General features: G+C 41.7%; 1 protein-coding gene across 1 annotated transcript in view; it reads left to right on the top strand.

Moving 5' to 3' along the window:
* Nucleotides 1-14,575, top strand: part of PLCZ1 (phospholipase C zeta 1) — a 136,860-nt gene that overhangs the window by 80,620 nt on the left and 41,665 nt on the right. The window contains exons 9-10 of the mRNA XM_034782037.1: nucleotides 3,622-3,778; nucleotides 7,840-7,956. Coding sequence (XP_034637928.1) covers nucleotides 3,622-3,778; nucleotides 7,840-7,956 — 274 coding nt within the window. The remainder of the gene's footprint in view (nucleotides 1-3,621; nucleotides 3,779-7,839; nucleotides 7,957-14,575) is intronic.

Below are 14,575 nucleotides of genomic sequence, written 5' to 3'. Positions count from 1 at the left end.
GGCCCCATCCAAACTAGTACACATCTCTCCTAGACATGTCCATGGAAGCCCTGGTCACCCTTCCACTCTTCCCAGACCTTCTGATGCAAGATCATGGTCGTCTTCAACATCCGAAAATTGTGTCGCTTCATCTCATGGCGTGGAAGCTCCATGATTGAAGCCGATGGAGATTTCCTGTTCAGAACAGGTTCTTCTAGTCCTCCTTGGCAGCAGGAAACCCTCTACTAGAGCCACCTACCTTGCCAAGTGGAAGAGATTTTCGATCTGGTAGGCACAGCGCCATTCATGCCTGACACTAGCCTCAGTGCCGCTCATTCTGGACTATCTCTTCCATCTGAAGCAGCAGGGGCTTTTGTTGTCTTCAATAAGAGTGCACTTAGCCACCATATCCGCCCTCCATCTGGGCATGGGTGGGGGGAGAATCGGTGTTTGCTAAATCTATGGTCAGCCAATTTTTAAAAGGGCTCAACAGGCTGTACCGCACGTCTGTCAGCCGCTCCCTACCTGGGACCACAACCTGGTCCTCTCTAGGCTCATGGGACCCCCCCGCTTTGAACCATTAGCAACATGCTCCCTGCTCTACCTCTCTTACAAGGTGGCGTTCCTAGTAGTGATAACCTCGGCCAGGAGAGTGTCTGAGCTCAGGGCCCTACCATCAGAGCCTCCTTACATCATGTTCTATAAGGACAAGTTTCAGCTCAGGCCCCACCCTGCTTTCTTCCCAAAGGTTGTGTCACAGTTTCACATCAACCAGGACATCTTCCTCCTGGTATTCTACCCTAAGCTGCACGCCGCCGCAAGGAACAGAGACTTCACTTTCTGGATGTCCGCAGGGCGCTAGCCTTTTACATCGAGAGAACGAAGCTGTTCAGAAAATTGGTTACTTGTGGCAATGGCAGACAGACTGAAAGGTCTGTCTGTGTCATCACAATGCATTTCGTCATGGATCACATCCTGCATTCATGAGTGCTACAACCTGGCGGGGGTTCCCGCACCTCCAATCACTGCAAACTCTACCAGGGTGCAGGTGCATTCCTGGCACAGGCCAGAGACGATGCAGCCTTCGGACGAGCAGTGCTCCAATCAGTGGAAGACTCCGACCCCACCTCCTGAATTTAGGCTCGTGAGTCACCTTATTGGAACTGACATGAGCAAGCACTTGAAGAAGAAAAAATGGTTACTCACCTTCTCGTAACTATTGTTCTTCAAGATGTGTTGTTCATGTCCATTCCAATACCCATAGTCCTAACCCTCTGTCAGAGTAGCTGGCAAGAAGGAACTGAAGGGGTGGCAGGTTGGCTGGGCTCTATATTGAGTGCCATGAAGGCACGACTCCAGGGAGTGCCTAGGCCGACCCGACGGATGATGCTAGGAGAAAATCTTCCAGCTACCGTGCACGCACTCACCTGATTGGAATGGATACGAACAACACATCTCGAAGAACAACAGTTACGAGAAGGTGAGTAACCGTTTTCTTCCTTCAAACAGGGGAACCTATCACATTCCCAGAACCATGCAATAGATTGGTATTATCCATATTTATATTCCTGTTTTGATATATAGCATGTGATTTAATTGACCATGAGAATGACATTCAGGACTCTCACCTCCTTCCACCATCCCTCTTTCCCTGCCACCATATAAATAAGCAATGACTTGCAACTAAAAGTACAAATCAACCAATCAATCAAAATAGCTTTACCCCCAAGAGGTTTAATTTTTTCCCTTGAAAAGAGAGAAGAGCCAGTGTCCATGAAGATTAGAAAGTGCAATACTGGGTGAGAGTATAATACCTCTGTTTAGGTGAGATGCTACTGAACTAACTTTGAGAACTTGTGTAGATAAGACGCAGCCCACTGAGATTGCGCCTGTCCTTTGTCTCCGGTTAAGCCCATAGATTGATGATGGTCCATTGTACCTCTGCCTCAAATTCTCTTTTAAGGAGTTGAAAAGGGCACTGTCCTCTCCTTCTTATTGAACATTTGTGTAAAATCATTGAGGAATATTGAGACACAATGGTCTTATAGGCTAGCAGTTGAAACATAGCATACAATTGTATTGCTCCCTTACATCAGGTGCCAATAATACTATCACCATGTGTCCTAACACCTAAGTGATATTATTGCATGGATCAAGCACAGTTGGAGCATACTGAAACTTGGCAAGACAGAGGTAATGCTGGTGAGAAAAGAGATGTATTTCAAAGAGTTAGCTGGCAGTATTACTGTCATCCTCAATTGATCAAATTATCTGAACAGTGTGTAACCTTAGGGTCTTTATGGATTTCTTTCTGATATTTGAGACCCAATTAGTGATGGCCAGAAGAAAGGCTTTCATCCACTTTTGCTGACCAGAAGACTGTACCCAGTAGTCACAGATATGGACTAGGCTATAGTTATCCATGATTTTGTGACCTTCAAGCTGAATTATTGCAGTGTTTTATAAGTCTGACATAGTTTACAAACTCAGAAAAATCTCTAATTGGTTCAGAAAACAGCAGCATGCCTCCTGAGAAATGCCAAGCACACATTGTCAGTCACTACATTGACTCCCCTTTGAATATTGGATCCAGTACAAGGTGATGGTCCTACTCTTTGAAGGTCTTAATGGGTTGGATCAGTACTGCCTGAAAAACGTCTTTCTCTCTCTGTGACCAGAACATGCTATGCTATCAGTATTACTGAGGAGCAATTTAGCTGGCAACCAGAGAAAGGCTTAAGATTGATGGCGATAGACCTTTATTGGTCTATAGAATTCCATTCTTTTTTAAGATCAGAATGACCTCATAAGTCACAATATATAAGACCCAGCTTTTGTGATTTTTATCACGAGTCTTATGATAGTTACTTTTTTTCTTAAAACAAGGAGATATGTGAATACGTCACAATCTCAGCTTTCATTTTTAAAAAAGAAAGCTAAGTTGCTAATTCTCTTGGTGGCAGAGAAATGCTGGAATATTTGAACTGAAAAAGCACAAAAGCCAGAAGGCAAATAAAAAGAACTCCAAATATTTTATTTTTAAAAGCTCATGATTTTAAAGCCAATATCATGATTTCTGGGGGCCGGATTCATGATTTTTGAACATTTGGGGTTGGCAATCCCGGACCCATCAATTCACCATAGTTTCCCACAATAATAAAAATGTTAACCCCCCCCAAAAGTAAATAATTGATAGAACTTGGGGAGGGAAGGGTAGGCTCATGATAAGTGAACTTCCAGTTTTCTTTTTTAAAATTCATAAGGTTGTCAGATACCACAGTGAGGGATGCTGGATTAACATTAAGTTATAGATAGGCAGATGCAGTTTCACTTACACAGAGCCACATGGGAAAGGATTATTATTTCCCTGTTTCTGTGCTTGGTAAGTAAACTAATGTTGTTTTTCATAGGTCTGTACATTTATATACATTATTTGTATGTAGCTGGTATTTTGTATTTACCAAATACAATATAACACACTGCCTACTCTGGCCTAGAGCATCTAGAGATTCATGTGGTTTCTCTCATTTTAGTATCTTCATGCATAAATCATTGAAAGTTATTTTCTGGATTGGCAGTAACAGTAATTAAATATATGAAAATAGTAAAATGTATATTCTTCTATTATCTCATGTTATATAGATTAAGAAGGTAAAACTGGCCATGGAGCTCTCAGAACTTGTGATTTATACCAAAGCTGAAAAGTTTAAAAGTTTTGAGCATTCAAGAGCTAATCAGAAGTTCTATGAAATGAATTCAATTGGAGAGACTAAAGCACGAAAACTTGCCAAACAGACAGGTAATTTCTTTTGGTTTAATCAGATAAAAGTTATAATGTTGCCATAGTTCATTGCTTAGCTGTCAGAACAGTCAATAAACATTATGAACCATATAGTCTTCAATTTATTGGTTTGTTTTATAATGCAGTTTTAGAAATATTCTGGCAATTGTGTTGCAGATTTGCATTTATTGCTTTATTAAGCAAAATGAAATATTTTTTCTAAATAAAATATTTTGTTCAGTATTGTTTTTAATTCATATTGTCTCATAAAAACAAACATTGCATAGTAAAGGAACCATATGAATACATTATGTTTTGTTGCAAAGAATTATGGGTGTGTTTGTACCAAATAGTTCTGAGTAATCTTACAGTCTGTACTTGAACATATATGGAACACATTTTTACCATATAATGGGCTTTATTCTCCTTTTGATGTGTATATGCACTCCCATTTGCCTTAATGACAATTGCATGTGCAGATTGAAGGAAGAATAACCCCCAAAGCATGTAGTTTGCCCTCAGAGCCAAGTTGAATTATGTAGAATTACTATTCTGGCCTGGTCTGCACCACTCTGGTCCCCGAGCACCATTTAGGGCAGCCTCAGGCTGCTTTAACTTGAGCCAGTGGCCAACAGACCTGTGGGAATGTTAGGACAGTTCGATATCACTATTCACAAGGAAGAAGTTTGGCATAGAAGCTTCTCTGGCAGTTCTATGCCACCTTAGAATCCCCCTGCACAGTGCAGATTCTTCAGTGGCAGGTGTAACCATGCCTTTGTGGGTCACAACTGAGAATACCAAATTCAGGACAAACTGCTGAGAAATAGGGCAGACACACCCCAAATTGGTGGTTATTCTTCCATAAGATATACCAAATAAGCAACAAAAGTAAACTTCTGTTTCACCACACTGGCTAACAAAAATTCAGAAAAGCAGTTTCCTTAGGCATTCCAGTCCTTGTATCACCTCCAAAAACGCTGGATTTAAAGATAAGTGGTTCTTTAAAACTAGTCTCATCAAACAAAAGGTTCTTCTGATCCCAAAGGACCAGCTACACACCCAGGTCAATATATAATTCAGATTTTACCCAAAAATCACACTGATGCCAATCCTTTAGTATCTAAAATTTAAAGGTTTATTCATAAAAAGAAAGAAAAAAAGGTGAGAGTTAAAATTGGTTAAAGGAATCAAATACATACAGTAATTGCAAAGTTCTTGGTTCAGGCTTGTAGAAGTGATGGAATAAACTGCAGGCTTGATAAGTCTCTGGTTGCTTCCAAATCATTGGAAGGACTTCAGTCCCTTGGTTAGATTTCTCCTATTAGTATAAGTCTAGAGGTTTGAGCAGGAAAGAGGCAAAATGGAGGTGTTTCCAGGGTCTTTTATAGCTTCTGCCGCGTGGAGAGAATCCATTGTTTCAAACAAAGCTCTCTGGAAAATTACAGGTAGCAAGATGGTGTTTGGAGTCACATGGGGAAGTCACATGTGATGCCTGATTCCAGTTAGTCATAGCAGGAAATTCCATTAAGTGTAAATAGGCGTCTCCCATGGTCCATTGTCAGTTAAATGTTCTTTTGATGGGCCACTCAATTTGAATAGTCCCTCCAAGATGTGCTGGCTAACTACCGTTACCCCAGGAGCAAACATTTGAAATACAGGTATAGAGCCAATACTCATAACTTCAAATATAAAAATGAAAAATGCACACAAAAAGCATAATCATATTCAGCATATCATAACCTTTCCATAGGTATCTTACATGCCACATTTTGTACAAGATTTGTTGCAATTATATAACAAGGGTTATATATTTATATTTATATTTATATTTATATTTATATTTATATATACCAATTGTTGCAATTATATATCAGTAGAAAAGCAAACATTCCATCAGCTATACGCCCAGTACCCCACAGAGAAGGACTGCCAGTTCCTGATGCATCAGAATCATTCTCACTTGAGTCAGACGAGGAAGAGGAAGAGGATGAAACTTCTGGTCCTGAACCATCAATGTCACAGGACCCACATTTTCTCCCATCCTCCTCCTCTGAACCACACCTCATAACACGAGGTGAACTGAATGACCTTGTCAGGGATTTGGAACTACCCAAGAGTAAGGCAGAGCTGTTGGGCTCCAGACTACAGCAGTGGAATCTCCTGGTAGGTGATGTTAGGGTTTCCATGTTCCGTGACCGTCAAAAAGATTTTGTCCCATTCTTCTTCATGGAAGGTGATCTTGTAGCCTGCAACAACATCGATGGTGTGATGGCAGCCCTCAACATCGTTCACGATCCAGATGAGTGGAAACTGTTCATTGATTCATCGAAGACGAGTCTTAAAGCTGTTTTACTGCATAATGGCACTGTTTTGCCATCAATTCCAGTTGGTCATGCAGTCCATATGAAGGAAACCTATGACAAAATGAAACAACTTTTGAGGTGCATAAACTATGACCAACATCAGTGGCAGCTTTGTGGCGATTTGAAGGTTGTTGCTCTCTTGCTTGGTCTGCAGACAGGATACACAAAGTACTGCTGTTTTCTCTGTGAATGGGATAGTCGTGCAAGAGATTCCCACTACATCAAGAAAGATTGGCCACTCCGACAGTCATTGGAGCCTGGGAGGAAAAGTGGTCAGCATCCACCACTTGTTGAATCAGGGAAGATTTTCTTACCACCCTTACACATCAAGCTGGGTCTGATGAAGAACTTTGTCAAGGCCATTGACAAAACACAAGCAGCTTTCAAGTACCTCCGTGGAAAATTTCCAAGATTAAGTGAAGCTAAGATAAAGGAAGATGTCTTTGTTGGTCCTCAGATTCGTGAACTTCTTCGAGGTGATGCATTTGACCATGCACTGCGTGGCAAGGAAAAGACGGCATGGAAAGCCTTCCAGTTAGTGGCAATAAATTTTCTGGGAAACAACAAGGCAGACAACTACAGGTTGTTGGTGAAAAACCTCCTCAAGGCATACAAAAGCCTTGGTTGCAACATTTCACTAAAGATACATTTTTTGCACTGTCATCTAGATTTTTTTCCACCGAACTGTGGAGCAGTGAGTGAGGAGCACGGTGAGCGATTTCACCAGGACATTGCAACAATGGAGAAACGCTATCAGGGCAAATGGAGCCCATCAATGCTTGCAGACTATTGCTGGACAGTGACAAGAGATGCTCCATTTAATGAATACAAGAGACAAGCCAAGAAGCGCCGAGTAGACACTGAATAGGACTAAACTATGTACATAATAGTTTTTTGCCTTTTGTTTCATAATACATTTTATTTATATAAATTTTTAAAGTGTTACATAAACAGGACAGGTGAAATATTATCATGTAAAGCAACCATAAACACATGAAAAGACCTAGGTTTACAATTTATGGTTAAAACTCTACTATCTACACAATATACATAGACATAAAATGTAAAAACTTAAATATCTTAGAAACAGTAGCCAATCAGTTGTTTTAATTGTCATATTTGAATTCAGCACATCAAAATACATAATAAATAGCACATTTTATCTCTGAAGCAGACGACTTCTCAAAAATTGTAGACCGGTGTTAGTAATTCATTGTATGTAGGTCATGAGACAGCAATCAAGAGTGAACAACTTTTAGCTGATATCAACCATGGCTAGAATTTAGCTACTGAGCACTTGTAGTGATAAATGGTTTTATAGCACATTTCTTATTTCCAGTCCTCCCCATTCCCTAAAAGGCTATGCTTATTTTTAGTGTAAAACATACACATTAACCCAAACCACCACCAACAAAAATAGTGAAATATTTTCTAGAAGAAAACAGCTAGGTCACTGCATCCTTAGTAACTATTACTAATTATTACCAAATTATATGGATTTTAACTATGAATTTAGTCTTTTTTTAAAAAAGTAGTGCACATACTTAGGTAACATTAGATTGGCAGGGAAATATTTTAAAGAAATATGAACATCACTACTCTGTTAATTGTATCAGGACTAAAAATCACATAATCTGATTATTTATTTGAAACAAGATCTGTTTATATGTATTTTTTAGTAATGCCTGTCTTAAATTTTTTTTATTCTCTTTTCAGCTAATGAATTTGTTTTGCATACTGCCAGATTTATTACAAGAATTTATCCCAAAGGGACTAGAGCAACCTCTTCTAATTATAATCCTCAAGAATTCTGGAATGTAGGATGCCAGATGGGTATGTGCTATCATCCAGTGTGTGCTATTTTAATGTCCCACACAGACTCTTTGGATATAAGCTTTTGAAAATTGTTTGCTGAATTATTGCATTTCACATAATATTTAGGTAGATATTTTCTCCATAATCCTAAGTATTACTACATGAGTTTTCCTGCTCTCACATTATGTTAAAGTCAATATACAAAGGTGGCCTCATCTCCCATTATTAAGGACTTAGGACATATATTGGTCTGACTACAGTAATACTTTTTCAATTAATTTATCTTAATGGCTATTATCTCACTCCAAACATCCCATAATTATTGCAATTGTAATATAGCAATAGATTTTTAACTCGCCTTTTAGACTGCTATGCCATTTTTAATGACTGCTAGTGGATACTAAAAACAATACAGTCTGTACTCCTCCTCGCATCAGACCAGAAATTCATTGTTTATATTACTCTCTGCCCCAGTTCCTAAAGTTAAAGAATCACTTACAAATAAAAAATCCTATACAAAACTGCAGCAAAAACTTGGATATAAACAGAATTCAGAAGTTAATTAGAAAATTTAAAATGCTATACCTCCTTTCTGGTCAAGTGTCTTTATTGTTTTAAATTTGGGATATATTTTTAATCAATATAGCTCAGTTACTTCTCTGAGATTGTCTGAGATTTACTCCCTACCTTCTGGGGCTAAGATTATGTTAACTATGTTACCTCAGCCCTTGAAAAAAGAGTGAGTGTACTGTATAATAAACACCGTACTCAGAACCAGGATAATTTTCAATATTCATTTTAAAAAATAGAATGAATTATATCCTTACACATTTTATGTTCATTAAACCTTAGAACTTCCATGCCAGATTGTCCGCTGTGACCAAACTATGTTTGGTGCAGCTGAGGGAGGAGAAAAGTTGAAAGGTAACGTTAGCCATTTTGCCAACTTCCTGATCCTGAGACTTGCTGAGGTCTGTCCTTATTCTCAGCGTAACTGATAAGAGTCTCAAAACTGTTTTAAATTATACTCTGCTGCCCAACTCCCCAAGGGCAGCTGAGAATTGCTGGAATGAAGATGTACTTCAGCCATACCTGTCTTCTCCTGAGAATGGTCTTTAACCCAGTCCCTGGAAGAGCTAGCTAAATAAATAATTAAGTAGTCACTGGAGCAAGAGGACTGTACCCAGGGTTTCCTACCTCATAGTGGGTGCCCTAACCACCAGGTTAAAGAATCATTCATTATCTCTCTCGCTCAGTGACTATTTAATTATTTATACCAATGGTTCCCGACCTTTTCTCTGCCACAGCACACCTTGAGCTCCAGGGACTCTTTCCCCCACCCCCAGTTGGTGACTGAAGGAGGGAAGGGAAGGGGCAGAGGAGCCAAGCTATTGCTCAAGCAGGATGGGGGGGGGAGGAGAGGGAGATTGAGCTCTGATTGGTTGCTCCACCCCTGGAAGAGGCAGGGTAGTGAGGCAGATGGCCAATCAGAAGGCAGCTTTCTCCCCCTTGTTCTCACATGTACTTTTTCAAAAAATTCTGAAGCTCACCTATTCAGGCCTGACAGCCCACCAATTGGGAAACACTGATTTATACAAAGTAGAACAGCTTCAACAGGACTGATTGAGGGAGCCCCAATCACAATATCCCATAGCTCAGTGGTTAGAGCACCCACCTGAGAGGTAGGAGACCCTATTCAAATCCTCTCTCCACTGCAGGGGGTGGGGAGAAATGAATACAGGTCTCCCACATCCCAGATGAGTGCACTAGCCTAAAAGTTAAAAGGTGGGAACCTCCTCTTCCTCCTGCTGTTTTGTATGGAATTAGGCAGGTGCTTTTTCACCTAAACTGCCTGACTTCAGGAGATGGGTTCTGGCTGTGGATCACAAACAAAGGTAGGTGACTCCCCAGTGCCCAGGCTTAAGCATCTAACTCTTTAGATGGCAGGCCTTCGGGCCACACCCCTCTTGTCAGCATCTGCCATTGGCTAGCATAGTCAGCTTCCCACCTAATCTGCTGGATCACATTCTAAGATGCCTGTATCCTTCCCCAATCATTGGATAGGGAGCTTAGGCACTTAACTCAGGCTTTGTGCATCACGTTGTTTCACTGATTTTCTAGGTGCATAAAAGTGAGGCATTGTGACACTCTGTTGTGATGCCTAAGGGTATGTCTTCACTACCCGCCGTATCGGCGGGTAGCAATCGATTTATCCGGGATCGATATATCGCGTCTCGTTAAGACATGATATATCGATCCCCGAACGTGCTCACTGTTGACTCCGGAACTCCACCAGAGCGAGCGGCGGTAGCACAGTCGACGAGGGAGCCGTGGCCATCGATCCCGCGCCGTGTGGATCCCAGGTTATTCGATCCAAGATACTTCGACTTCACGTAGCTGAAGTTGCGTATCTTGGATCGATCCCCCCCCAGTGTAGACTAGCCCCAAGTCACTTAGTGGATCTGGGCCATCAGGTGTATTTCCAACTGTTTTGTGGAATGAGGTTCTAATCTTCTAATCTCTTATGTTTAACTTGCTTATTTTGAGTATAAAGTTGGTTTTTCCCTCAACATGAACGTTTTGATAATTTTATCATTTTCTCCTCCACTCAAATTAGTTTCTAATTTGAAATAGTTACAGGTAAACATGACCTTTCCACTTACTATGCTTTGGAGGGACTCTCAATTGTTAACAATTTTCCACTTTTTAAATGGTTTTGTTAACTCTAGTTTCTCTATTTTTTCTCTTTTTTGGGTGTTTAAAAAACACTCAATAATAAAATCATTTTCTAAATCATTCTGTTACTTTCTTCAACATTATATAAAAGCGAGAAATTGAGTAAGCCTTCTCACAGGTATGTTTTCTCTTATTCTAACTCTGCACTGCTTGCTTTTCCTATATGCTGAGCTCCTTTTGCTGTCTCTAAACTCAGTTTTCAAAGTGCACGCAATTTAAAGAGGCAGTCGCCTTTTCAGAACCAATTTTTAATTTATCTTTTAAACGTCTAATAGTTTGTATTTTCCCCACTTACTTTCTCAGTGTATTATAAATACAGAACTTAAAAAGGAGCATTATGAACAAAGCTTCAGTTGTGATAGATCCCTATTCCTGGTGCTTGGTCCCTGAACGCAACCAAGACAGGAATGTCTCAAGCTTAAATTTCTGATTCTGCAGTGTGCCACACTTGAGACATGCATACTATTAATTCCAAAAGTTTGGAGCGATCTAGAAAGTAGTGGCTGTTGGGATTGCTTATATTCCTCCACACAGCTCTGCCTGATTGGCAGTAAAAGGACTCACAGCCCCCAAATCCCTTAGTACCATTTTTGTTGCCACAGATTGTGAGGCTTGGAAACATTTGCCACTCTTCTCCATTGCTGCCTTGGCTGTTTGTTTATGTTTTATATAAGTTTTGTTAGTTAGGTTTGACGTTAATAGTAAAGGTAACAATTGACATATACATATATATTTAACATTAGTCTACTTGTTTTTGGTCCATGCCATCATATAGGCTGTTTATGATATTGATTTTGTCCTCAGATGAATTGTTGCTGAAGGTGCATTGGCGGTGTTACCAGTTCCATCTCAAAGTTGTTTGGTCAGGATCCATCTCAGTGGTTGGTGCTCATTGGATTCTTGCCACTCTGTTGAGGGTTGATATACCCGAGACTGTAACTGATTGATACACTTCTTGTATAACCTGAATATTCATTACCATTACAGACAAGTTAGTTTATTTCTTAAATAGCTGGTTGAAGGGCATTTGGCAAGAAGGTGCTCAGTTTTGCACTGGGTTCATCTCTCAGGTTCATCATGCCTGGCATTCATTGATTTAATTTGCTTCTCATTGAGAAGGCAATTATATCTCAATCAGCACTTTCTGTGGGATAGATCCATGTGTTGGATCTGAACCTCACTCAGCTCTAAAATCTTTCAACCTTTCTAACTTTGCTCTTTGTTCTGGAGATTTTTATTTCTGGGTCATTCCTCTAAAGGCTTGGATCCCAAAGGCTGATACCTTATATATGAAGGCTTTGGGCTCCATAGTAGGGTCCTTGGTAGGCTAGATGGCCTAGTGGTTAGCACCCACTCAGTTGTGGGGTAGTGATAGGGGGGGCCCAGGCCTGCCCACTCCACTGGGCTCTGACACAGGGCCCTGGGAGAGTCAGTAGCATTGACCTTGGGGTTGGAGGTGGACCCTCTGAGTTACCTTCCCTGGGTTGCTTCCTAGCACTGCTCCCTCTGCTTCTAATCCCAGATAAGAAAAAATAAAAAGGAAACCAAACTGCCAGCACCAACTGGATTCAGCATACAGTCCTGGTATTTCAGGGAGGTGTCTCTAGCCCCTTTTGGCAGCGGCCTGCAGGGTAGGTCTGTGCAACTCTCAGCTTTGTGACCTGGGTTGCTCCTTTTTCAACCCTGTCTCCAGTTGGAGCATGCTCTGCAGGGTTGGACGGGAGGGGCTAGCTGGGCCCAGTATTGTCCTTTAACCCCTTCTGTCCCAATGTGGGGTTTGTATACACCATCACAGGCTCCTTGATAGAAGTATTAAAAATAAAAGGAAGAAGAGGTTGGCTCAGTCCCCTTTGTCCTATCACTTGAATCTGCCTTTGAAGAAGCATTGTTAAGTGCAGTAAATATGGGAACAGGTTGGTAGTTTTTGTATATGTGGGTTCCAAGCCTTTAAGACCAGATACTGATTTAATTAGGTTAACTTCACCAAACATGACTGAATTCCAAGACTCAAATTATCTAAGCTCCATTCAGTAGATCTTCCCCAACTGTCCCTTTTTTCTTCCTTGGCTTTACCAGCACTATGGCCTGAGTTTCATCCTGGGAACTCCTATGTACCAAAGGCCTTTGACAAAACTTCCTCTTCAAATGCAGTGTAGGGTTGCCAGGTGCCCGGTTTTTGACTGGAAAGTCAGGTCGAAAAGGGGAACTGGCAGTGTCAGATGTACTGACCGGATACCAAAAGTCTGTTTACCGTGGGGTGCAGGGAAGTTCAGGATCATTAACCCGCGTCAGCTCCTGCTCATCCGGGGCTGCTGTCTACCTGCACGCAGGTTCCTTGTCAGGCTGCAGCAGCTCTCATCCCAGCCCCAGAGCAGAAGGAGCCCAGCTGGAAGGGGAAATGGGGCATGGAGATGATCTAGTGAGCAACAGGGGTGGGACCTTGGGGATCCAGTTACCAGCCATTAAAAAGGTGGCAACCCTAGTGCTAACACCAACAGACCCCGGTCATTGATGGCTGGGATTGAACCTGGGACCTCTGAAGCTTAGTGCATGAGCCTCTACTGCATGAATTAAAAGCCATACAGCTAGACCATCCTTAGGATTTAATAGGGCCCATGCAGTATTATTAAACTGGTGCCCCTATGCTCGACAGCAGCCCGGGCTCACATGTGTATTTTAGATAAGGGTGGTCTTTTGAAGGATTTATTTAAAAACTATATGTCTGAAGATCCAAGCATTTAAGGCTAAAGATGAATACTCAGACTGTGCATCTAAAAATCTATGCAAGGATTTTTTAGAGATGTGATTTTATAATCTTCAGCAACACACTAATGAAATATTTTTAAAGCAAATTTTAAACTAAGGTCCTGTAGACTAACATGTTCTGAGTAAATATTACAGTAACGCACAACTGTTTTTGTCAGTAAATTCGGAAACTAACAGTATATACCTGGGGGTTGGCAAATGCCTGTTAAATGGCTTCATTACCACTTGAATGGCTCTTTAACAGTTTCAGTGTTGTGCTAATAGATCTGGCAGGCTGGAGGCTTGTTCACTTTTAAGTACTAGATCCCCTCCGGAGGAAGACTCACCAGTCTGCAACAGCCAGCTGTGGTGGGAGCCTACAGGAAGGGTCAGAACAGGGATAGAGACTGGAGGGTGGACACAAGACCCTGGAAGGCCCCAAATTAATGGCCTTTAGCTAAGGCTATAGAGCAGACTCATTAATCTCTCTCTCTAAGTCAGTGGTGGGCAACCTGTGGCCCGTGGGCTGCATGTGGCCCATCAGGGTAATCTGCTGGCGGATCAGGAGACAGTTTGTTTACATTGACCATCCGCAGGCATGTCCGCCCGCAGCTCCCAGGGCCGCAGTTCACTGTTCCTGGCTAATGGGAGCTGCGGGAAGTGGCAGCCAGCACGGCCCTGCAGCCTGCACCAGGAACGGTGAACTGCGGCCACTAGAAGCTGCGGGCGGCCGTGCCTGCGGACGGTCAATGTAAACATACTGTCTCGCGGCCCGCCAGCAGATTACCCTGACGGTTGCCCACTATTGGTGGTCTAGTGGCACCAAGTGGTCTTGGTGCCATTAGATGGGACAGAACACCACACCCAGGAAGTGTGTGGGTTATACAGTGAGTGCTCATGTTTTGAGGCTTCTAAGGATTTGAGGCTTTCCTTGAGTTTTGACTAACCTGTGCAGCATATTCACAGGTCATGCAGGTCTCTTATCCATATAGTATGATGGCACATTGATGTGTCAGTTATGGCAGCAGTCACCTTGTCCTTCGACTTAATGGGACATGCCTGCCATGAGATCACCACAAAAGTCTGTGCTTTCTGACATTTTTCACCACTAACTGGCCTAGAAAGTCAGCCGTAGTCTTTCTTCTTGGAGATCCTT

Source organism: Trachemys scripta, chromosome 1, assembly GCF_013100865.1.
Source record: "Trachemys scripta elegans isolate TJP31775 chromosome 1, CAS_Tse_1.0, whole genome shotgun sequence".
NCBI classification, from domain to species: domain Eukaryota; kingdom Metazoa; phylum Chordata; order Testudines; family Emydidae; genus Trachemys; species Trachemys scripta.
This window is presented reverse-complemented; position numbering and strand designations above follow the sequence as displayed.